Source organism: Haliotis rufescens, unplaced genomic scaffold (assembly GCF_023055435.1).
Source record: "Haliotis rufescens isolate VD_foot unplaced genomic scaffold, xgHalRufe1.0.p SCAF_2, whole genome shotgun sequence".
In the NCBI taxonomy this organism is placed as follows: domain Eukaryota; kingdom Metazoa; phylum Mollusca; class Gastropoda; order Lepetellida; family Haliotidae; genus Haliotis; species Haliotis rufescens.
The window spans coordinates 78981360-79007839 of record NW_025963890.1 but is presented as its reverse complement, the minus strand read 5'-3'; the positions used below and the strand labels follow the sequence as shown (position 1 = coordinate 79007839).

General features: G+C 45.4%; 1 protein-coding gene across 2 annotated transcripts in view; it reads left to right on the top strand.

Moving 5' to 3' along the window:
* LOC124128750 overlaps nucleotides 1-26480 on the top strand; it is a 60753-nt gene that overhangs the window by 15069 nt on the left and 19204 nt on the right. For both annotated transcript variants that reach the window (XM_048400671.1, XM_048400672.1), the window contains exons 2-7: nucleotides 1436-1518; nucleotides 8591-8874; nucleotides 11072-16552; nucleotides 19366-20542; nucleotides 22528-22770; nucleotides 25229-26174. In XM_048400671.1, the coding sequence (XP_048256628.1) occupies nucleotides 1499-1518; nucleotides 8591-8874; nucleotides 11072-16552; nucleotides 19366-20542; nucleotides 22528-22770; nucleotides 25229-26174 (8151 nt within the window). In that variant the 5' untranslated portion in view covers nucleotides 1436-1498. The remainder of the gene's footprint in view (nucleotides 1-1435; nucleotides 1519-8590; nucleotides 8875-11071; nucleotides 16553-19365; nucleotides 20543-22527; nucleotides 22771-25228; nucleotides 26175-26480) is intronic.

The window sequence follows — 26480 nt, the reverse complement described above, 5'->3', positions numbered from 1 at the left end:
GTTAAAAGCGACGTTAAACCCAACTCTCTCTCTCACTCACTCACTCACTGAAAACAGTTATCTTGTTATCTTATCATTTCTTGCAGGGACTTCAGTCATTCAGCGTGTTCAAATGGCCAGACTTTGTCAGCTGACTCCGTGTTTTATGCCACCTGTGGTACTGTGGTTAATTATGCAGTAAACTACATTCATGACGAACACGCTTATAACAAACTGACGGATATAACGAACATACCTTTGGTCCCGGCCATTTGCTGTATATATGCTTATTACGAACTATGCTTATATCAAACTAAAATCAGTGATCCCTTTGAGTTCGTTATAACCGTAGTTTACTGTAATCCTAATATTGAAGATATACATCAAGGTTTTATGCAACGCACAAGTGTTGAGTTTGAGGAATATGCTACGCACTATAATATTCTTTGTACCTTCAGGGCACCAAGAGCTGTTGTTGGTATGTCATGTCATATGTCGATCATGACCACTGTCCCCAGGATCATTGATTCATAAAGTAATTATGTGATCGTACAGTACCCTACACCATTTCACCACTTAACAGGACCCTCACATTGCCTGCAAGGACCCTCACATTGCCTGCAAGGACCCTCACATTGCCTGCAAGGACCCTTACATTGCCTGCAAGGACCCTTCCTTTCACCACTTTACAGGACCCTCACATTGCCTGCAAGGACCCTCACATTGCCTGCAAGGACCCTCACATTACCTGCAAGGACCCTCACATTGCCTGCCTGCAAGGACCCTCACATTGCCTGCCTGCAAGGACCCTCACATTGCCTGCCTGCAAGGACCCTCACATTGCCTGCCTGCAAGGACCCTCACATTGCCTGCCTGCAAGGACCCTCACATTGCCTGCCTGCAAGGACCCTCACATTGCCTGCAAGGACCCTCACATTGCCTGCAATGACCCTCACATTGCCTGCAAGGACCCTCACATTGCCTGCAAGGACCCTTACATCACATTGCCTGCAAGGACCCTTACATCACATTGCCTGCAAGGACCCTCACATTGCCTGCAAGGACCCTCACATTGCCTGCAAGGACCCTCACATTGCCTGCAAGGACCCTTACATCACATTGCCTGCAAGGACCCTCACATTGCCTGCAAGGACCCTCACATTGCCTGCAAGGACCCTCACATTGCCTGCAAGGACCCTCACATTGCCTGCAAGGACCCTCACATTACTTGCAAGGACCCTCACATTACCTGCAAGGACCCTCACATTGCCTGCAAGGACCCTCACATTGCCTGCAAGGACCCTCACATTGCCTGCAAGGACCCTCACATTACCTGCAAGGACCCTCACATTACAATCCATTACTGGGGGTTCCCACTTCTGTAAGTCAAGGTAAGATCCCCGTACATACAGTAACCATGGTAACATGGTATACAGTTGTTTGCTTGGTGTTCCAGATGGGAGATGTGAGCTGGTAACGTGTGGAAGACGTCCGGCCGACTCACCACAATCAGATAACGATGTCAAGATTCACACAAGGGTAGGTACTGTCTTTACAACAAACTGCATAGTTCTGTCACAGTGATCATGGGGCTTGTCCCAGCCTCGTCAATGTTTCAGGAGGGTAGGTACCGTCTTTACAACAAACTGCATAGTTCTGTCACAGTGATCATGGGGCTTGTCCCAGCCTCGTCATTGGTTCAGGAGGGTAGGTACCATCTTTACAACAAACTGCATAGTTCTGTCACAGTGATCATGGGGCTTGTCCCAGCCTCGTCATTGGTTCAGGAGGGTAGGTACCGTCTTTACAACAAACTGCATAGTTCTGTCACAGTGATCATGGGGCTTGTCCCAGCCTCGTCATTGGTTCAGGAGGGTAGGTACCATCTTTACAACAACCTGCATAGTTCTGTCACAGTGATCATGGGGCTTGTCCCAGCCTCGTCATTGGTTCAGGAGGGTAGGTACTGTCTTTACAACAACCTGCATAGTTCTGTCACAGTGATCATGGGGCTTGTCCCAGCCTCGTCATTGGTTCAGGAGGGTAGGTACTGTCTTTACAACAACCTGCATAGTTCTGTCACAGTGATCATGGGGCTTGTCCCAGCCTGGTCACTGGTTCAGGAGGGTAGGTACCGTCTTTACAACAAACTGCATAGTTCTGTCACAGTGATCATGGGGCTTGTCCCAGCCTGGTCATTTGTTCAGGAGGGTAGGTACCATCTTTACAACAAACTGCATAGTTCTGTCACAGTGATCATGGGGCTTGTCCCAGCCTCGTCATTGGTTCAGGAGGGTAGGTACCGTCTTTACAACAAACGACTATTTGTATATATATTAGCTTGGTCTCGTCGCTATATGGCTGAAATAATGCTGATGCGACGTTAAATTTTAACTCACTCACTCACTCACTTTACAACAAACTGCATAGTTCTGTCACAGTGATCATGGGGCTTGTCCCAGCCTGGTCACTGGTTCAGGAGGGTAGGTACCGTCTTTACAACAAACTGCATAGTTCTGTCACAGTGATCATGGGGCTTGTCCCAGCCTCGTCACTGGTTCAGGAGGGTAGGTACTGTCTTTACAACAAACTGCATAGTTCTGTCACAGTGATCATGGGGCTTGTCCCAGCCTCGTCATTGGTTCAGGAGGGTAGGTACCGTCTTTACAACAAACTGCATAGTTCTGTCACAGTGATCATGGGGCTTGTCCCAGCCTCGTCATTGGTTCAGGAGGGTAGGTACTGTCTTTACAACAAACTGCATAGTTCTGTCACAGTGATCATGGGGCTTGTCCCAGCCTCGTCACTGGTTCAGGAGGGTAGGTACTGTCTTTACAACAACCTGCATAGTTCTGTCACAGTGATCATGGGGCTTGTCACAGCCTCGTCATTGGTTCAGGAGGGTAGGTACTGTCTTTACAACAAACTGCATAGTTCTGTCACAGTGATCATGGGGCTTGTCCCAGCCTTGTCATTGGTTCAGGAGGGTAGGTACTGTCTTTACAACAACCTGCATAGTTCTGTCACAGTGATCATGGGGCTTGTCCCAGCCTCGTCACTGGTTCAGGAGGGTAGGTACCGTCTTTACAACAAACTGCATAGTTCTGTCACAGTGATCATGGGGCTTGTCCCAGCCTGGTCATTGGTTCAGGAGGGTAGGTACTGTCTTTACAACAAACTGCATAGTTCTGTCACAGTGATCATGGGGCTTGTCCCAGCCTCGTCATTGGTTCAGGAGGGTAGGTACCGTCTTTACAACAAACTGCATAGTTCTGTCACAGTGATCATGGGGCTTGTCCCAGCCTCGTCACTGGTTCAGGAGGGTAGGTACTGTCTTTACAACAAACTGCATAGTTCTGTCACAGTGATCATGGGGCTTGTCCCAGCCTGGTCACTGGTTCAGGAGGGTAGGTACCATCTTTACAACAAACTGCATAGTTCTGTCACAGTGATCATGGGGCTTGTCCCAGCCTCGTCACTGGTTCAGGAGGGTAGGTACCATCTTTACAACAAGCTGCATAGTTCTGTCACAGTGATCATGGGGCTTGTCCCAGCCTCCTCACTGGTTCAGGAGGGTAGGTACCGTCTTTACAACAAACTGCATAGTTCTGTCACAGTGATCATGGGGCTTGTCCCAGCCTCGTCATGGGTTCAGGAGGGTAGGTACCGTCTTTACAACAAACTGCATAGTTCTGTCACAGTGATCATGGGGCTTGTCCCAGCCTCGTCACTGGTTCAGGAGGGTAGGTACTGTCTTTACAACAACCTGCATAGTTCTGTCACAGTGATCATGGGGCTTGTCCCAGCCTCGTCACTGGTTCAGGAGGGTAGGTACCGTCTTTACAACAAACTGCATAGTTTTGTCACAGTGATCATAGGGCTTGTCCCAGCCTCGTCATGGGTTCAGGAGGGTAGGTACCGTCTTTACAACAAACTGCATAGTTCTGTCACAGTGATCATGGGGCTTGTCCCAGCCTCGTCATTGGTTCAGGAGGGTAGGTACTGTCTTTACAACAAACTGCATAGTTCTGTCACAGTGATCATGGGGCTTGTCCCAGCCTCGTCATTGGTTCAGGAGGGTAGGTACCGTCTTTACAACAAACTGCATAGTTCTGTCACAGTGATCATGGGGCTTGTCCCAGCCTCGTCACTGGTTCAGGAGGGTAGGTACTGTCTTTACAACAACCTGCATAGTTCTGTCACAGTGGTCATGGGGCTTGTCCCAGCCTGGTCATTGGTTCAGGAGGGTAGGTACTGTCTTTACAACAAACTGCATAGTTCTGTCACAGTGATCATGGGGCTTGTCCCAGCCTCGTCATTGGTTCAGGAGTGGGCTGACCTATATCATGCCAGTAACAAATTCCCTGTAGATTCTGTATGTCAGAACTGATGGCCATGGTTTCGGTCTGCACAGGTGACTTATATTTCACTGGTAACAGCAATGTGGCCAAACTGCCTGCCACTTGTTTAAGAGTCCTACATGGATCCCCGATGTGCCTGCATCCCCAGCCAGCTGCAACGTTCTGTCTCATACAGCATGTGGCAAGATGAACACACTGAGTATTTTCTTATGTAATGATAGAAATCTCTCCATATTTAAGATTTTGCCTTGTCCTGATTCATACTTATTGCTCATCCTTGTCTCATTTCCAAAAGGTAGTGGAAACTTCCTATACCAGTTCCTGGAGAACCAAAACCTTCTAACCTCTATGTATCATAGCTAATGATTATTTTTTTGTATTTTGCTTAAATGTTTTCATGTTTTTTTACTCGACCTCCACGCAGCTGACCACTTCTAAGTTTGCTATGCAGCAGCTTCATATGATGACTTAGGACTCCAAGCAGCCTTCCCCTTCGATGTCACTCTCTAAAGACAGGATATGTTCCATCCTGTATTTGAAGAGGATCACCCCTCCATTTCCGAGGACTATGAGCTATTAGCTTGTATCACATATGGACCTCAGTGCTTCACTTTCCAGTGATTCTTCTCACTCTGATACTTAGTGTATCAATGGTGAAGACATCGACACCTTAACTATTCCATGTATCAACTCATTTTCACAAGGTGCAAAGTGGTTGGGTAGCATAGTGGTTAAAGCGTTCGCTCATCACGCCAAAGACCCAGGTTCGATTCCCGGCATGGGTACAATGTGTGAAGCCCATTACTGGTGTCCCCTGCCGTGACATTGCTGTAATGCTAAAAGCGGCGTAAAACAATACTCACTCCCTCATTCAGACTAGGACATGGCTTAATGGCCAGCTCCCACTGGGACGCTTCAACCATAATCGACAGCCACATCAGAAGTGCCAACAGTGATGTCATACAGGATTCTAAATACCACATACTAATTAAATTCATCATCTTAAACTGGCTCCCACAGGAGATATCGCTTGGGTGAGATCAAACGATATCTACATTGTAGATGGCTGTGCTACTGAAGCTGTTAGCAGCACTTTTTATACTGCTGATTACCGTCTTCAAACTGAAAAACTTGGAAGAATGATTTTGGATGATAACTAAAATCTCACCCGAGTGTCTTTTGATGTCCAATATATCAACTCTGGTTGATAAAAGTGGAGTGTTGATATATTTCATTATATATTCTCTATATGTACAAACAATCCATGCAGAGGATCCACAGCTCAGAAGCAGATTTTCTGGAATCCAGAAAGCTGAAGACAAGCGAGCTACTTACCTGAGGAGAAAAGGCTTCTGACTTTCATAGGCCACAAGATAGATCACGTGATCAGTCTGTTCGAGGCCGAGGATCTAGGGGATCCCGTGCCTACCAATGAAGGGAAGCTGACGAACGACTGGGAACTTCCACCCCCCAACCGTTCGTGGAAGGCTGACGACAAGATATTGAAAGGATTGGGACATCCTGGATGACCCATACTCAAGAAGGGTTACAAGCCAAATCTACGCGAGGAACCTCCTCTCTCACTCAACCCACTGATTATGCAATACTCAGAAATTCTGCTACCTAAGTTAACAGGAGCAATCGACACACTTCTCGTCAAGGGAGCAGTATGGTTTGTACAGCAAGATGTCATAACCACAGGCTTCTATTCACCAATCTTCTTGGTCCCCAAAAAGAATTAACCAAAAGTTTTGTTTAATCTACAATATGAAGGAATTCGAGGAAAAGTATCTTCAAGAGCCGGAGGAGTTCAGAATGCTTCATCTAAGCCCAGCTAAGGCAACACGACCGTCTCTTAAGCATAGATCTATAGGAAGATTACCGGCATGTCACATTCAGCCAGCCTTCAGGAAATCTGTTTCCTGTATCAAGGACATCACTTAAAATTATCTTTAGAATTTCTGCATCCCTGTGGTTGTTCACACAGTTCACCAAACCAATTCCTTCACAACAAGAGGATCCATTGCTCCCTCTACCTGGACAACCAACTAGCTTGGTGAATCCATTATCAGAAGACGACCTTCAACCATCCAAGGACCTCCAATTCCTAGGGATCAGATTTCTTGCAAAGCAGAATCTGATTCAAGTACCAGAAGATTGGTGGACAAGGATTCCAAGCTTTCTTCCAGCAGCTGTTCACAGACAGACCTCTGTCAACCAATGGCAAGTGCTGCTAGGACTACTCACCTCTGCCCAAGCGTTGACAGTAGAAGGCAGACTGCAACTTCATCCCATTTAGAGATTCTTTAGACAGTTCCTCGATCATCCACATCTCAGACTTTTAACCACCACAACAGCTGAAGAAATACCTTCATTGGTGGACAATCAAGTGGAATGTCTGCAGAGGAACCTTTTTGAACGATCCGGATTACAACCAGCATCTGTTCCTAGACGCCTGTCTACAAGGATGGGGCACGCACCCCTTCTGAGATTAACATTTCAACTCTACAATCTGACAGACAACCTCATCCTTAGAATAAAGGCAGTCCACATCCCAGGAGTGTCAAACGCATTAGCGGACGCCCTGTCAAGGCCATCAAAACCATCACAAAAATTTCAGAATTGAAAGCCTTTTTGAGATCGTACAGACTTGGAAGATCAACAAAAGAAACTCAGATCTCCAGCTTGTGATCGTATTGCTTAAACATCTTACCGCCCCAACAACAAGCTGAACTTCTACTGGCTTTAGCCAAGGCAGCCAGGAGGTCATGTGATCGATTTCACCTGTACAAGATTCGACAACGGCGAAAACACATCAGTTCATCTCGCCCTTAGATGGGACTTCCTCATCTACTGGGACAACCAATCAAACAATCTCATCCATTTTTGGATCAGAAGACACATTAAGTTGTCTTTGTGCCCAGCTGGAGCCCTACACATCTACCTGCAGAGGACAAGCTCCAGAAGACAAAGATTTAGAGGACCATTTATTCCGTTATCTAGGAATACTACAGCAGAAGTCTCCAGAACAATAAATATCGGTATATCGAGCAAGTGATCAGACCCCACGTTAGTCCATTTTTTGCCGCACATCAACAACACATTTTCCAGCAGGACAACGCTCGTCCCCCTGTTGCCAGAGCTACCATGGCCTTTCTGCAACAACACAACATCCGTGTTCTACCGTGGCCAGCCCTCAGCCCTGATCTGAACCCCATCGATCACTTGTGGGATGAGGTTCAAAGGCGTCTGCACAATGTGCACCCAGTCCCTACAACTGCCGATGAACTACGCACAGCTGCTCTGGATGTGTGCAGGAGGATCCCTAGGGCCTTCACAAGGGTTTTGGGTATTGACCCGAAACTGTGTAAGCCCTTAACATTTTAAAAAAACGATTGTGTCATCTGCCTTTTAATCCATTAAACTGTCTTCAGTCAAATATTTGTCAATCTTGCCCTATTAGTATTTCTTGTCTTTACTGTTGAAAATAAATAACATGTATACTGCATACTCGACTTTTGCGTGTGAGTATAATTCAGAACATGACTGACAAAGATTGTGTTAAGTTAACAACCTTTTCTTAAAGCCATAATCATTTAAAGTAAGAGAGAAAATCTTTCCTGAACTTTTTTTATTAAGTCCACAATATCCAAAAGATTAACTCCTCTCTTTCACCACGAAGGAGATGGTACCTGACAAGAAGAATTATGACAGTATCATGCTCCACACTCACTCACCCTGCCGTCCCCACTTTCCCTCTGGAGTGTTTTGGCCACTAGGCAAGAGGAGGAGAGAGTGACGCGTAACCGGTCTTATCACATGCTTCTGGTGCACCTGCGTGGCTCGGGTGCATTCGGGTGTGCTGTTTTACTGTTCTCCAGGAACACAGGACAGGAAGTTTCCACTGCCTGTCAGAAATGTGATGAGAAAAGCAATTAGTATGAGTCAGGATAAGGATCAATGATCTTTTTACTCCATTTCAACTACAATGTTTTTACTACATTTGAGGTCAATAATAGTAGCTATTCCAACTTGCACTTGTCCAATCTGAGGCATGTTCACCTGGTTTACTCCACGTGTTCAGTCAAGCAGTCAAACAAACTTCTAAGTACAAGCCAACATCTTTGCTATGCATCAGGGTCAGGGACAACTTGTCCAATATCTGCATTTTCTGCACTGGTATATTTCTAATGTGCAGTTGGTTATGAGTGGTGCAAGTCTAGAGTAAATCATGAAGATGTTTCTTTCAGAGCTTCGAGTCGGGGCATGATGAGGTCACCCGGGGAGTTCAAGCAAGTGGAGATAACTCCGGGTACACAAGAGGAGGTGTTCGTGTCCCACATCACAGACCCAGAGCACTTCTGTGTCCAGCTGGCAAGATGGAATGCCGACCTTGAGAGCCTCATGGAGGACCTTCACCATCAGTACAGCAGTCTAGAAGGCAGCGCCGGCACCATGGCGCCTCCAGTCCTGGGGAGTGCATGTGTCGCCCAGTTCACTGAAGACGAGGAATGGTATCGAGCCGTCATCACAGGTACCGAGAGAGACACATCGTTCTGATAAGACTCGCCTCCTTCAAAGCTTGTCAACGCTAAGCGCAGTGGTGACCAGTTTAACTCTTTCAACACTGTTGGCCGGTACACCGGCCAAGAAGCCACGAGTCACCAGACACCGCAGGGTAGACCGTCCAAGTTTTATTAACCTACTTGTCATATCATTCATTTATTAAATCTATCACATTTCACAGTGTCTGAAATATGTATTCCATTTGATTTTATCATTTTTTATCAATAGATTAAAAAATTATTCACTATTTCCCGCAGTGTTATTGAAAACAAAATTCTCGGACACACTTTGACAACGGGTCCTCATCGAACATGTCAAACAGCAAAATAAAGACGTTTCAAGCAAATCTTTAAATATATTATGCAAAGTAATAAAATCAGCAAAAATATATCTAAAAGTTGCCAAAGTGACATCTAAGTTATTATTTCCATCTTTTCGTGCGATCGCGTTTAATGTAAGTCAAATGACATCTCAGCTTTCGTCGCCTCGATTTCTCAGCTCGGACACGATGTCTTTAATGCCAAAATATATGCATAAGAAAAATTTGTCACAGCTCGTAACCCAGCACTATGCATCCATGAAGTTCCATATTTTTAAAATAGATCGAGATTTCATGCTTAAAATGTGGAGAATAACATGATTTAACCCAAACCTTTCGTCAAAGTCTAAAAATTATCATACACGAGGACAGTACCATTGCTGTAATTTGATTGGCTGCCTTAGGTCACGTGCTTAAATTTGACCAATCATGAATCTTGTAGCAGATTATGTCGGTGAAACAATGTAAGTTTTTTTAATGTATACTGACATGGCAGCCTTCAAGGTATGTGTTATTCATACAAAGCTTCGAAATCGGAGGTATTTCCTCATGTTAGTGAGCGGACAGCTACTATCGTTGGGAAACGAGTGATGACAGATATTATTTTTAATTATTTTTGAAATAATGTTCCGACTACGTAAATAAATAAAAAATATAAAAGAAATAGGTATGTGGATTTTGTAAAATTTTATATTGGCCGAAAAATTGTGAAAATTTTGCTTCATTGGTCCTTAATCAGGACATTATGAATGTTTTAGCTTACATTATGTTTATTTAAAACAAACTTTATGAAGTTGTTCATGAATTATTTAAATAATGTAATACACATTACTTTCATATTTATAAACAATAGGATTAATTAGACCTGTTGTTGGCTTCATCTATAATTTATGATAAGTAATCTTCTGGTTGGCTGGTGTTGAAAGAGTTAAACGTCGCCCATGCTGCCAACATAGCAGGGTCTTTTATGCATTTCCACCCATGACATGAATATTGTTATATTGCCATTTGTGCACAAGCTGAGTGCCAGGGATATGATAAAATGTTCTTGAAAAATTGAGTTGTTTTAATTTTGTTACTCCGGAGTATTCTATTTATACCTACCTAACTTTTAAGGACAAAATTCAAGAAAATAAATCTGAGGCTTTTTAAAAAAAAATAAAATTGGCCTACCTCACTTTTGAAATGAGTTTGAAATCCATAAAATGTGATGGAGAAGCAGTACAGAGGGAGACATTGTTCTGATAAGACTCGGCTCCACGGGAGGGATGGGGGAATGTAAACATGTGATGGAGAAGCAGTACAGAGGGTGACATCATTCTGATCAGACTCAGCTCCACGGGAGGGATGGGGAATGTAAACATGTGATGGAGAAGCAGTACAGAGGGAGACATTGTTCTGATAAGACACGGCTCCACGGGAGGGATGGGGAATGTAAACATGTGATGGAGAAGCAGTACAGAGGGAGACATTGTTCTGATAAGACACGGCTCCACGGGAGGGATGGGGAATGTAAACATGTGATGGAGAAGCAGTACAGAGGGAGACATCATTCTGATAAGACTCAGCTCCACGGGAGGGATGGGGGAATGTAAACATGTGATGAAGGATGTTTACATTTCCAACCAAACAAAGGAGAAGGGTCTTATTTGATTTCTTTTAGGACGAAAAAACAGTACTAATTGACAAGATATGTCAGCAAACAATGTTAAACAAAGGTAAGAAGAAATACTCCATCAGTTCCACATGTGCAGTGTAAGTTCTCAAACACGAACGTTCAACTATCCATTGCGTTGAAACAAATTGACGATCAGCTTTTGATGTCTTTACGTCTATCATGTTGTAGGTGTTCTGAAAAGTGGGATGGTGGAAGTGCGGTTCATAGACTATGGCAACTCTGAGTGCATCTCAGCGGAGAAGGTGAAGGACATCCAGCCAGCCTACCTGGCTCTGCAACCAATGGCAGTCAACTGTGGACTGAGTGGGGTCACCTCCACACAAGGCTTCTGGCCGCCCGAGTTCACTGCCCAGTTCGAGGACCTGGCCCTGGACCAGACGTTCACAGCCACATTCAGGGGGATGAAACCAGAGAAAGGAATTCTCTCCGTAGAACTGGTTAGTCCTGCAGGGAAGAACATCAATGTAGACTTTGGGGCAAGTACAAATACAACCTGCATCGAAGAGGTCTCGGCGGGCTGCACCAGGAAGATACACGTTGGTCAGGGGGACGCAGACATGCGGGTGACCTTGAACTCCAATGGCACTCCAGCTTCAATCCCAGTTGATGCAGGGGGAGCATCGTCTCAAGTTAGTAAGGGAAATCCCCCCACAGTGGAGCTGTACTCAGGCCATAATGAAGTCGTGGTGGTGTATGCGTACACTCCCGGCAGCTTCTGGTGCCAGCTTGTTAACTCTGCCAGTCGACTCGATGGTCTGACCACTCAGCTGAACAAGGAGTACAACCAGCTGGGTCCCGCCGAGCTCAGTCTTCAGACAGCTTCAGCAGGAATGTTGTGTGCAGCCAGATTCTCGGAAGACCTTCAGTGGTACAGAGGAGTGATTCAGACTGTGGACCGGGATGAGATGGAGGTGTATTTTATTGACTATGGCAACACGGAGAGGATTCCTCTGAGTTCTGTGAAGGATCTGAAACCTGTGTTTCGAAGTGAACCAGCTCAAGCTATCAAATGCATGTTATCCAATTTGAAGAGCAGCTCTCAAGCCTGGAGTGATGCCTCGGCGGAGATGTTTGAATCTCTTACCCTTGACAAGCATCTGCTGGCTGTCCCGGATGGGAGGACTGTTGATGGAAGGGTTCCTGTGCGCTTGAAGGATCCTGTCGAGAGTTTTGACATTGCAGAGAGAATGGCAGAAGCCAGTCATGGGACCTTGATTAAAAGTAACATTCCGAGAGTGCCTGTGCATATAGCTAAGCAACTAACCTTTCCTAGGCCTGATATAACATTGACTAGTCAAGCAGAAGTGTTTGTGTCTTGGGTGGAAAATCCTGGACTATTTTGGGTTCAGTTAAGCAGCAGTCAGACACAGCTGGACAACCTTGTGGAGAAGGTGCAAGAGATCTACTCCGCTGAGGCAACGCCAGTCCGGAGCATCCTCCCTGGTATGGCGGTCGTCGCCCAGTATTGTGAGGACGATGCGTGGTACCGTGCACTGGTCACCACAATGAGGGGCAAGAAGGTCGATGTCCTGTTTGTGGATTTTGGGAACAGTGACACTGTGAATGCAGACACCTTGAAGGAAGTGTCTCCCCACATTACCAACGTACCTGTGCAAGCCATTCAGTGCAGTCTTAATGGAGTCCGGCCACTCGCCTCGTCTCCAGCTTGGACAGACAATACCAAATATGTCCTAGAGGACATTACTAAAGACGGTGCTGTGTGTACCTTCATGTCACAACAGAATGGGTCCTACACAGTGAAACTGGAGGTGAAGGGTCAAGATGTGGGAGCAGAAATTGTGTCAGCAGGAGTTGCCCAACAAGTGAAAGAGAGTGCGTCTGAATCGAAGAAGTCCCCTGCAGCCATGATGAAGTCCCCTGCTGTCATGAAGTCGTCTGCAGCCATGATGAAGTTCCCTAACACAGTGTCTGTACGTGTGGGTCAGACCGAGACAGGGTTTGTGTCGCACATTGATTCCCTCGACAGTTTCTGGTTCCAGCTGTCAAACATGATGCCTCAGTTGGACCATCTGATGGAGGAACTGGAAGGCTTCTACAATCAGGGCAACGCCATCCAGCTGCCAAGCCCTCAGCCTTCCATGGCAGGAGTTGCCAAGTACAGCGAGGACTTGTCCTGGTACCGTGCTCAGGTGCAACACGTCGACAAAAGTGGTGTCAATGTTTTTTTTGTGGACTACGGCAATTCCGAGTTGGCAATTCCAAGTAATGTTTGTGCGATTGGTTCCCAGTTCCTTACACTCCCCACACAAGCCATTCACTGTAAGCTGGCCTTGACCTCTGGCGCCAGTGTGGAGATGATCGACACATTCCATGACCTTGTGACAGAGAAAGAAGTGCAGCTGACGGTGGCAGCAGTTGACAGGGATGCACATGTCGTGGATGTGGCACTGTCTGGACAATCCATCACAGAGACCATGAAGAAAATGTTTCCAGCCCTCCAAGACTCTCCACCAAAATCTGCCCGACCCTCGGCCTCCAGACGACTGGACTACCCGGCGCCTCATCGGCCCGCTGGCAAGACACAGCAAGTGTTTGTATGCCTGACAGAAAGTCCGGGGCAGTTCTACGTTCATCTGTCTCACATTGACGGCGACCTGCAAGGACTGATGGAGAAACTGACTGGTATCTATGGATACGGAGCGGGCACACTGCTGGATGAGCCACAGTGTGGTCAGCCATGTTGTGCTCGGTTCTCCGAGGATGGACAGTGGTACCGAGGCAGGGTGACGTCTTCTCAAGGAAATAATGTAACCGTTCACTTTGTCGACTACGGCAATTCGGATGTCGTAAAGGGGGAAGATATTAAGATCCTCTCTCCTAACATGCTCTCACCAGGACCCTATGCTCTTGAGTGTGCCCTTGAACAGGCTGACCCAGTGGCCGGAGTGTGGACAAAGGATGCTATTGCCTACTTTGAAACTTTAACAGCAGAGAAAGAAATCACATGTACCTTCAAGCAAGGCAAGGATGTTGTGTTGTTAGTTGATGGTGTAGATGTGGTGCAGAAGTTGCAAGAGAAAGGCTTCCTAAAGACCGATATGAATGGGCCAGAGAATAGCGAGTTGTCCCTGATTTACAACCCCCAGACCGTCCCCTCCCAGCCCAACTCAGCCTACGTGACGCACGTGGAAGAGAACGGGATCTTCTATGTGCAGCTGTCGTCCGCAGAGGACCTGGTCACCGAGCTCTCAGAGAGACTTCAGGAGCTGTATAACTCCGACGGGGTGAGTGCACTGACCTCCAGTGTCAAGGGGACGCCATGTTGTGCCAAGTTCACGGTGGATGCCGCCTGGTACCGAGCAGTCATAGAGAGTGTACAAGGGGGAACAGTGCGTGTTCGGTTTGTAGACTTCGGCAACTCTGATACCATCAGTAAAGAAAGTGTAAAGTCTCTAGAAGTGGACTTTTTCACAGTTCCACCACTAGCGTTTCAGTGCAGGCTGCAGGGCATGGCAACATGGCAGGGAGACCAGAAGCAGAAGTTCTCTGAAGTCACGGAAGACAAGGAGCTCACTGTCCGATTTGTCACCAAGACGGCACCATACACAGTGGAACTGAGCCATGGCTCTCAGAATCTCATGAAGCATCTGATGCCAGATCTTACGTCACCCCCCAGGAGGTCTGTTAGCTCCCCCTCTCCCCCTAGAAATAACTTCACGTCACCCCCTAAAAATAACTTTACATCTCCCCCCAGATCTGATCATGCTTCTCCAAAGAAGGCATTTTCACCCCCTCAATCGCGGGACAGTCCAAGAAAGACGCAGTCTCCCAAGAAATCATTTGGATCTCCTTCGTCAAATGTTCATTCTGAGAGAACACCTTTTGGTTCTCCACCACCAAGGGAAGAACCTCGCAAACAAACCAGATCCTTTGGGTCACCTCCATCAAGGCAGGAATCTAGGGGAAACCAAAAGAGACCTTTTGGATCACCTCCAGAGAAGGCAGCGCAGACACTAGAGAAGATTCCCCCTGGGGAACAAGTCTATGTACCCCAAACTGTCCCAGGTGAGGAAATTGTTACCTGCATCTCCCACGTGGAAGGAAGTGATGTATATCTGCAGCAGACCAAGGTCCTGAATACAGTCCTGGCCTTCAGCAACAAGATTGAGAAGTTGCCCATTAACGCCGTGTTGCCAGCTGTAGGTCTCGCTTGTGGGGCATTGTTCTCGGACGATGGCACATGGTACCGTGCACAAGTTACACAGGTGGTAGGCGACAAGGTGTCTGTGGTGTTTGTGGATTTTGGAAACTCAGATGTTGTTGCTCCATCGAAGTTGAAACAGCTGAGCAGAGAGCTGTTAGGTGTGGCTCCCATGGCCTACTGCTGCCGCCTCAACGGCGTCGGAACTCTCACGTCGGAGCTCCAGCATGTGCTGGGAGAAGAAGCTGCTGATAAAGAAATCGGTGCCAAGTTTGTTTCTCAGGAAATCCCTTACACTGCTGTGATGAAGATTCAGCGGGGAAAGGATCTAGCGGAGATCCTCTGTCCGAGTCGGCCCCCGGCGCAGAAAACCCCAAGTCAGGTACAACCTGGAGTCGTGTCCAACATCTCCTCCGATGGAACCTTCTATGTACAGCTCCTCAAGGACGAAGCAGACTTGAGGAAAATTGAAGAGGACCTGAAATCTGTCTATGCAAAAGGTACAATTGATAAGCTTGATGCTCTGCAGAATGGACAGCCATGTTGTGCCAGGTTCCCGGAGGACCAGTCCTGGCAGAGGGGTATGGTGAAGGACATTGAGGGAAGCAGTGTTCAGGTGGACTTCATTGATGTCGGTTTTTCCAAGAGAGTGAACTCAGCCTATGTACAAGCGATTCCTAGGAAGTTCATGCTCATTGCTCCCTATGCTTATCAATGTATCCTCAAGGATTTCACCAGCTGGACGGATGAGCAGAGGGACAAGTTTGTCAGCATGACCGATGGGAAAACAATGAATGTCCAGTTTTTGTCACAGACAGCTCCCTATAAAGTCGAGTTAACGAGAAGTGTGGGGCTGGAGCTGTTAGATGAAGAACCCGCCATGCGGAGAGTGTCGGTCACCAGTTCCCCAGACACAGGAGACACACCAGCACCTCCCAGTTTCCCGGACCAAAACGTTAGCGGGACTCACACTGGGTTCCTGGCGTACATGGAAGTGGATGGGTCGTTCTACCTTCAGTTGTCCAGTGAAGAGGACAAGCTGACAGAGTTGACAGAAGCTCTACAAGCAGAATATTCCGAAACTGGTGGAGAGAGGATCTTTGGTCTGAAACCTAGCATGGTGTGCTGCGCCAAGTTCACTGAAGATGACACTTGGTACAGAGCGGTCGTGGAGTCGACTGCTGAGGAGCAGGTCACAGTACGCTTTGTGGACTACGGTAACACAGATGTTCTGATGATGGAGAGACTGGCTGTGCTGACAGCTGGCAACATGTCAACCCATCCTCTAGCTTATCACTGCACGCTGGCCGGAGTGAAGGCCTGGTCACAGTCGCTAGTGGAGACGTTTGACGAGGCTGTGAAGGAGAAGAGGCTGACGGTGACGTTCAAGACGTGGGCCCCGGCGTACAGTGTGGAGGTGAAGCTGGAGGACGAAGATGTCGGCGTTCTGCAGCTGCTTCAGGAGGAGATCACAGAGGCGGCCAACAGTAAGGGGCAGACGGCATACATAGATGCAGAATGATGCGAAATTAGTAGTTAATGGCCATTTATCAATTGTTTTTGCATAAAATAGGATTTATTTAGATCAACAACGACATATTTAGTACATAAATACTTAAATAGGATTTAATTAGATCAACAACGACATATATATATAGTACATAAATAAGTAAAATAGGATTTAATTAGATCAACAACGACATATATTGTACATAAATACTTTAAATAGGATTTAATTAGATCAACGACACATATAGTACATAAGTACTTTAATAGGATTTAATTAGATCAAGGACATATATTGTACATAAATACTTTAAATAGGATTTCATTAGATCAACAACGTATATAGTACATAAATACTTTAAATAGGATTTATGTAGATCAACAACGACACATAGTACATAAATACTTGAAAAGGATTTAAATAGATCAATGACATATATATTGTACATAAATACGTAAAATAGGATTTAATTAGATCAACAACATATATTGTACATAAATACTTTAAATAGGATTTAGTTAGATCGACACATATATTGTACATAAATACTTTAATAAGATTTAATGAGATCAACGACATATATTGTACATAAATACTTTAAATAGGATTTAATTAGATCAACGACACATAGTACATAAATACGTAAAATAGGATTTAATTAGATCGACACATTTATTGTACATAAATACTTTAAATAGGATTTAATTAGATCAACGACATATATAGTACATAAATACTTTAAATAGGATTTAATTAGATCAACAACGACATATAGTACATAAATACGTTAAATAGGATTTTATTAGATCAACAACGACATATATATATAGTACATAAATTTGTAAAGTAGGATTTAATTAGTATAACCACGACTTATATAACAAATGTTATGTTTGGGATAACACTTTCTTAGAAAAGTACAGATTCTCTTACTTGTTGGGGGTTATGTCCTTTCCCGGGATTCGAACCCACACTTGCCAGAGTGAGGCACCTAATCGTAGGGTTGCGACCGGGTACGAAAATTGAACTCGAGTACCCGGCAGACAATACCCGAACCGGACTCGAGTACCCGTAGTTCAATGTTGTCCCATTTGTTTGTAATGCTTTTGCGAATAAAAGGTAATCAAACATCTATTGATCTATTCTAAGGTATTATGTTTTTTATTAAATGCCTGCATGGCTTTTCTAAAACATTTGAACGTTTGTCCGCTTTGTCTCCCATTTTGAAGTGACTTACGAGTTACGAAAGGCGATTGGAGCTATCTCCCCTGAACGGGTACTCGAGTCCTGAAAATTGGACTTGAGTCCTAAGCTACCCGACCTGTTATCGGGTACTCGAGTACCCGTTGCAACCCTACCAGTACCTAATCACCAGCACACAAAGTCAGCGATCTAACCCACTCAGCCACCGAGGCTTCCACAAAAATGAAACAATTTACACTTGTCAGAGGGGTACTCAAAGTACGTGATCTAACTACCAGTTGTCGGACTTTCATTTTTGTGGAAGCCTCGTTGGCTGAGTGGGTTAGATCGCTGACTTTGTGTGCTGGCGATTAGGTGCCTCACTCTGGCAAGTGTGGGTTCGAATCCCGGACAGAAAGTATGAGAATCTGTACTTTACTAAGAAAGTGTTATCCCAAATATAACATTTGTTACATTTGACCACTTTCTAAATGGCACTGTGTATTCAACGACAAATATAGTACATAAATACTTTAAATAGGATTTAATTAGATCAACGACATATATAGTACATAAATACTTTAAATAGGATTTAATTAGATCAACAACAACATATATAGTACATAAATACTTTGAATAGGATTTAAAGACAGGGTCAGTGGAAGAAAATATTTTTATTTATTACAAACATACATCTCCAGGGTGTCGGCTTAATGTGGGAGGAAAGCATTAAGTGATGCAGGTCTCGACTTTTACCACTTTGGTGAAAGCGACAAGCGCAGGTATGTGCAGACAAACCTAGAAACATAAATGGGGCAAACAGGGCTTCAAATCCAGTTATAGGTACTTTATTATGAAATACGACATCAGTCAATATTGTGTAAACATGACCCCCAACAAAGGCCCATAAGGCCATGTATCTCAGCAAGGGGGTCATAATGGCCCCCAGGGCAAACCTTGCGTCATCTGAAACAAAACTGGAAGAAATCTAATTTTGGAATACCAAATTAGCTTGTTGCCTAGTTTGCTATGCTAGTATGAATGTAATGCTGTATACATATACTACTCAGATGAAGTTAAGAACATCCCATCATTTCATATTACTATTGTCAATTGTTAACTTCTCTTGAGTAGCTCACACACAGTTGCATTGGGGCCAAGGGAATTGATGACATTACATTACAGACGTTTAAACATTGATTTGTTTCCAGACCTGAGATAGTTTGTGACTATGTTGTTGAGTGAATTAAAGTAGCTGTCAATTCCAGTGGCCCTGATGCAACTTCAAAAGAAGTTAAAGAATGACAATGGTAATATGGAAAGATTTGGTCTTAAACCTCTTTTGAGTAGTATATCTACACATCTGCCGTCGAGTGTAAGTTTTATCTACATTGTAGATACCGCTGCAGAACTGGCTCTCACAGGAGATATCGCTTGGGTGACTTCAGGCGATATCTACATTGTAGACATCACTAATGGCTCTGCTACTGAAGCTGTTAACAGTACTTTTTACACTTAAGACACTGCTTATTACTGTCTACAAACTGAAGAAGATGGGAGAATGATGTTGGAGGATAAATAAAATCTCACCCTTTTGTCTTTTGATATCAGCAGGTGGCTTCCGGCAGATGAAGCTGGTCCCAGGGGAGAGAGTGCAGGTCTACGTCAGCCACGTGGACTCTGTCCTCAACTTCTGGGTGCAGACGGTCACAGCGGAGCACAGCCTCGCTGAAGTAGCAGCAGCAATAAGTGAAGGCTATGAGACTCCACAAGCAACGCAGGGCTGGCTGAAGGAGGGATGTGCTGTGATTGCCCGGTACGCTGAAGACGAGCAGTGGTACCGCGGCACGGTCAAGACTGTTAGCCAGGAGACATGCAGGGTGCAGTTTGTGGATTATGGCAACTCGGATGTAGTGGTCAAGGCAAACATCTACGCCATCAAGCCGGAGCACCTGAAGCTACCGGTGCAGGCCGTGAGCTGCAAGCTGTGTTGTCTGGCCGTGGTCGACGGCAAGGAAGATGCCGCCATGGATACCCTGTTCGAGGTCACCAATGAGAAGGTGTTGTCGCTGGAGGTTGTGCAGAGGTTGAGAGACGGGGATGTTCGGTACAGTGTGGAGTTGTATGATGGTGATGTCGATGTGAAGAAGAAGCTGCTTAATGATGGGCTGTGCTGTGTCACAGAGGGTGGTGGTGGAAGTTGTGTAGATAGCAAGGGGGTTGAAGCAGTCACAGAGGGTGGTGGTAGAAGTTGTGTAGATAGTGTCGTTTCTGATAATTCCCCAAAAGACCAAATTTTAACTGACATTGAAGAATTGGACACAAGTCCATATCCATACACTGTCATGGAACTTCAAGAGGGCCAGAGAATCTCGATCCACATCATCCACACTGTCACACCGAGTGAGTTCTACATCCGATCTGAAAGCTCGAAGCATGGTGTGGACGAGTTGACGGAAAATATGTTTGAATTTTACAATGATCTGGCAGAAGGTGACATGGTAATAGAAGCTCTGCAGTCAAGACAGATGTGTGCGTGTGCATGCGGTGATGACGAGGCCTGGTGTCGAGGCAAGGTGTGCTGGGTGAAGGAAGGACAGTGTCGGGTGTTCTGCGTGGACTTCGGCACATCAGACACTGTGGCGTGTTCTGCTGTGAGGCAGCTCCCGGAACAGTTCCAGACGCTGCCAGCTCAGACTGTACTGTGTTCCCTGGCCGGGGTCCGCGCTGCGGAGGGTGTCTGGAGCCCAGCAGCCATCGAGTTGTTCGGAGAGCTGACTGCAGACAAGTGAGTTGTTTACAATCAGGTAACGGGATCGGGTGGTCAGGCTTCCTAACTTGATAGATGCATGTCATCGTATCCCAATTGCTTAAATCGATGCTCGTGATATCAATCACTAATCGTCTGGTCCAGACTCAATTATTTACAGACAGCTGGAATATTGCTGAGTGCGGCGTTAAACAACAAACAAACAAACAAACAGGTACAGATGCTGGGAGGGGCTATGAAGGTGTACAATACTTTTTGTGGTTCACAGATAAATAGATAATTATTTTCACTGGTTCGCAAAATGATCTGCTACAGAGTTGCCATGTACCTCAGGGAAAAGGGGGATAGTCTCAGACTAGTGGACTTATGTTAGTTTAGATCACTGGTTCTCATTTAAGAATTGACTGCAGTATTTTGTGTGATATTTGCATATAAAAGTAAACTCTGTAAGTCAATTAACACTAAAACATTTTGAAGTCAATTATCATAAATAAGTAAATAAATAATTATCACTTCACAGACTATAGATTTTAATCATCAACGCAAAAATAACTGTAGACAACACTACGAAATTTGTGACATCGTTCAGAGCAATAATGCAACACGACCTCCTCCCATTCTGTTATCAGCCAATCAGGAAGCAGTAGACTGTTATATGGATAGTTGATTGGCTTAATTATCCTCCGCCTCTAAGTGGAAAGGGGATATAGGAATAGGTGCTGTACGTCCATCCTTCTGTCCGTCCGTCACATTTTGTTTCCGGAGCAGAACACAAAAACCATGAGAGATATCTTAACCAAACTTGGCACATAGATAGGTTTAGTGGTGGACTGGTGCCTTTTGATAGTTTGGGATTTAAAAAAATTATTTTTCGAGTTTCCATGGCAACGACTTCGACTTAGACTGAAAATGGTGGTAGTCCTCGTTTCTGGAGCAGATCTTGAAAAACGTACCATATTTCTTCACCAAACTTGGCACATTATGTCATCTCGTAGTATTGAATACATTTCCTTTCTTGTGTGTTCCTCCAAAAGTGTCATGGACACGGTTGTTGCATTCACTGACTAACTTCATGCAGAAACTTCAGAATCTCTCAAAGCAGCATGAATGTGAACATGTCCTAGTTAATGGGGACTTCAACTGTCATCTGAGTGAAAAACTGAAACTTGAAGATTTCTTTAATGTGCGGAAAATGACGCACTCAACTCGTTCACTCTCCAACTCACTGTCTTGGAGCTACACTGGACTTGTTGTTTACTGTTCATGCCAGTGCTGTAGCATTCCAGACTCCAGTCTACTACTCAGATCATCAGATGATTGGTGCTGTACTTCTCAGTACACCTCATGGTGCCCCTGCTCTCATTGATCTCTAAGTAAAGTAAGAACTCCCTTACTTCTCTGATTATTGTTTAAGTAATAACACAACTCATTACAAATACAACAGTGTAACTGATCTTAAACCCACCCAACTGTATAAACACTGCCTCCTATCCTGTATATATTCTTGTCAACGATACTCTGTACTTCACTTGCTTCATAACGGTGTTAGAACCTACACCGCAACATAGCTCCTAATTGTATTAAAGAAGTTGTTCGTCCGTATGTCTCATCCTTACTCATTACAAATACAGTCACGTATTCTATCATAAACTGCAGATGGCAAAACAACACCAGTAATAACTTTGTTTAGTGCTGGAATCAGGCCATTTACAAAAATGCCCAGTGAACATAGTTCACAGGAGCTAATGCACTGCACACAACCGGACATGTCATATTGGCGGGGGATATGAGTATTTCATGCTTGTTTTATTTTGGTTTATGGAAACTAAATGCATAATATGGAGGTCCCAGCAGCCGATGCTGGTCATAAGAGGCGACCAGACAGGTCGGCTGGTTGATGGAGTGGCTTAGATTGTTCCCCCTATCAATCAGACACCATACTTGATTATTTATCTGACATATTGCTGAGTGCGGCGTCAAACAAAAAATGTTCTTTGTCCTAGGACGCTGATCATGGACATCTTGAAGGTTGGGGAAGACGGCAGCTGCGTCGTCCATCTGCTGCACATGGGGCTGGCGGTGAACCAGGTGCTACTGGAGAAGAGCCTCGGCGTGGACGCCGCCACACCTGTCACTGTGAGCCGCAAAGTGAAGCGCATCTTCTCGGACTCACTGGACACCCCTATCAAGCTGGTACTGGAGCCAGACACAGGGCAAACGGGGGAATCAGCGGAGGAAGTCATCAAGTATGTTCTGCTGATGTGAAATGTGTGAGGTTGTTGAGTAGATGGTAGATGTGTGAGGTTGTTGAGTAGATGTGTGAGGTTGTTGAGTAGATGGTATATGTGTGAGGTTGTTGAGTAGATGTGTGAGGTTGTTGAGTAGATGGTATATGTGTGAGGTTGTTGAGTAGATGGTAGATGTGTGAGGTTGTTGAGTAGATGTGTGAGGTTGTTGAGTAGATGTGTGAGGTTGTTGAGTAGATGGTATATGTGTGAGGTTGTTGAGTAGATGTGTGAGGTTGTTGAGTAGATGGTATATGTGTGAGGTTGTTGAGTAGATGGTATATGTGTGAGGTTGTTGAGTAGATGGTAGATGTGTGAGGTTGTTGAGTAGATGTGTGAGGTTGTTGAGCAGATGGTAGATGTGTGAGGCTGTTGAGTAGATGGTAGATGTGTGAGGTTATTGAGTAGATGGTAGATGTGTGAGGTTGTTGAGTAGATGGTAGATGTGTGAGGTTGTTGAGTAGATGTGTGAGGCTGTTGAGTAGATGGTAGATGTGTGAGGTTGTTGAGTAGATGGTAGATGTGAGGTTGTTGAGTAGATGGTAGATGTGTGAGGTTGTCGAGTAGATGTGTGAGGTTGTTGAGCAGATGGTAGATGTGTGAGGCTGTTGAGTAGATGGTAGATGTGAGGTTGTTGAGTAGATGGTAGATGTGTGAGGTTGTTGAGTAGATGGTAGATGTGTGAGGTTGTTGAGTAGATGGTAGATGTGTGAGGTTGTTGAGTAGATGGTAGATGTGTGAGGTTGTTGAGTAGATGGTAGATGTGTGAGGCTGTTGAGTAGATGCTAGATGTATGAGGTTATTGAGCAGATGGTAGATGTGTGAGGTTGTTGAGTAGATGGTATATGTGTGAGGTTGTTGCGTAGATGGTAGATGTGTGAGGCTGTTGAGCAGATGGTAGATGTGTGAGGTTGTTGAGCAGATGGTAGATGTGTGAGGCTGTTGAGTAGATGCTAGATGTGAGGTTGTTGAGTAGATGGTAGATGTGTGAGGTTGTTGAGCAGATGGTAGATGTGTGAGGTTGTTGAGTAGATGATAAATGTGTGAGGTTGTTGAGTAGATGGTAGTTGTGTGAGGTTGTTGAGTAGATGGTAGATGTGTGAGGCTGTTGAGTAGATGGTAGATGTGTGAGGTTGTTGAGTAGATGGTAGATGTGTGAGGTTGTTGAGTAGATGGTAGATGTGTGAGGTTGTTGAGTAGATGGTAGATGTGTGAGGTTGTCGAGTAGATGTGTGAGGTTGTTGAGCAGATGGTAGATGTGTGAGGCTGTTGAGTAGATGGTAGATGTGTGAGGTTGTTGAGTAGATGGTATATGTGTGAGGTTGTTGAGTAGATGGTAGATGTGTGAGGCTGTTGAGTAGATGGTAGATGTGTGAGGTTGTTGAGTAGATGGTAGATGTGTGAGGTTGTTGAGTAGATGTGTGAGGTTGTTGAGCAGATGGTAGATGTGTGAGGCTGTTGAGTAGATGGTAGATGTGTGAGGTTATTGAGTAGATGGTAGATGTGTGAGGTTGTTGAGTAGATGGTAGATGTGTGAGGTTGTTGAGGAGATGATAAAAGTGTGAGGTTGTTGAGTAGATGTGTGAGGCTGTTGAGTAGATGGTAGATGTGTGAGGTTGTTGAGTAGATGGTAGATGTGAGGTTGTTGAGTAGATGGTAGATGTGTGAGGTTGTCGAGTAGATGTGTGAGGTTGTTGAGCAGATGGTAGATGTGTGAGGCTGTTGAGTTGATGGTAGATGTGTGAGGTTGTTGAGTAGATGGTAGATGTGTGAGGCTGTTGAGTAGATGGTAGATGTGTGAGATTGTTGAGTAGATGGTAGATGTGAGGTTGTTGAGTAGATGGTATAAGTGTGAGGTTGTTGAGCAGATGGTATAAGTGTGAGGTTGTTGAGCAGATGGTATATGTGTGAGGTTGTTGAGCAGATGGTATATGTGTGAGGTTGTTGAGCAGATGGTAGATGTGTGAGGCTGTTGAGTAGATGGTATATGTGTGAGGTTGTTGAGTAGATGGTAGATGTGTGAGGGTGTTGATTAGATGGTATAAGTGTGAGGTTGTTGAGCAGATGGTATATGTGTGAGGTTGTTGAGTAGATGGTATATGTGTGAGGTTGTTGAGTAGATGGTAGATGTGTGAGGTTGTTGAGTAGATGGTAGATGTGTGAGGTTGTTGAGCAGATGGTATATGTGTGAGGTTGTTGAGTAGATGGTATATGTGTGAGGTTGTTGAGTAGATGGTATAAGTGTGAGGTTGTTGAGCAGATGGTATATGTGTGAGGTTGTTGAGCAGATGATAGATGTGAGAGTGTTGAGTAGATGATAAACATTTGAGATTTTATGTGTACTAGGATATAACTGAAAAAAAAGGCGTTGAGCCTAACACACTATCTACCCCACTCACTCATGAACATTTGATTACAGGCCGACAGTCTTGGATGTAGGAGAAGAGTATAAGGTGATAGTCAGCCATGTTGTGTCTCCAGACCACTTCTTCTGTCAGCTGAGCATCTCCGTGACCAAGCTTCACCTTATCACGGAGCAACTGCAGACTGCCTGCACCGACATGTCTGAGGTGGTGGGTGTGGAACACCTGACTGCCGGCCATGTTGGCGTGGCACGAGTAGGGGGACAGTGTTACCGTGCCAGGTTGGTGTCCGTGAGGCAATCAGACTGTGATGTTCAGATGGTGGACTGGGGTAGGTCAGAAACCATCTCGGTGTCTGATTTCCTCGTCTTGAAGCCCGAGTACTCTCAACTCCCCTGTCAGGCCTTCCGCTGTTGTTTGACCGAAGTCAGTCATGATGGTGAAGGCTGGACAGAAGAGAGCTGTTCTCGCTTTCAGAAGCTTGTAGAGGACAAGGAAGTTACTTTGAGTGTCATTTCTGATCTGGACAGCAGCTGTGTTGAAGTGGATCTGGTTTGTGATCAGAAGTCGGTTGGTCAAACACTGGTGCAAGAACAGCTAGCAATAATCAAGGAGGATGACGAAGATGTTATTTTACAGCGTATTGAAGCATTTATAGACCCCTTCCCCATCACAGAGTTGCGGGATGCAGCTGACAAGAAGGTGATGACTGCTGAGAGGGAGGACGGCTTCCAGTATCTGCAGCTGGGGATGGAGAAGGACTACAGCATTGAGTTGGGCCAGGACTCCATCTTGGACAAGTTTGTCCTTGACCTTACAGATGTCACCAAGCAAGTGGAGGTCATGATGGAGGGTATTCGGAAGTACATTGACAGTGAGGACGCAGCAGAGGGGGATGGGGACTGGGAGCCGGTGTGTGACAAGCCCTGTCTGGTGGAGAAGCAGGGAGAGAAGGTCTGGTACAGGGGGAAGATGGTGGCGGTGGAGGGCACCGTCTACAAGGTGGGTTCAGGTCTCAGGTGCTGGCCTCAGGCATCGCGTCAAAACTAACTTGAATCAAATCCCCCATTTTCATGTGTGTCTGATCACCAGGTGTAGGAATTCCCCACTTTCTTGTGTGTCTGGTCTCAAGTGTAGGAATTCCCCACTTTCATGTGTGTCTGATCTCAAGTGTAGGAATTCCCCACTTTCATGTGTGTCTAGTCTCCAGGTGTAGGAATTCCCCACTTTCATGTGTGTCTGATCTCAAGGTGTAGGAAACCCCCACATCCATGTGTGTCTGATCTCAAGTGTAGGAATTCCCCACTT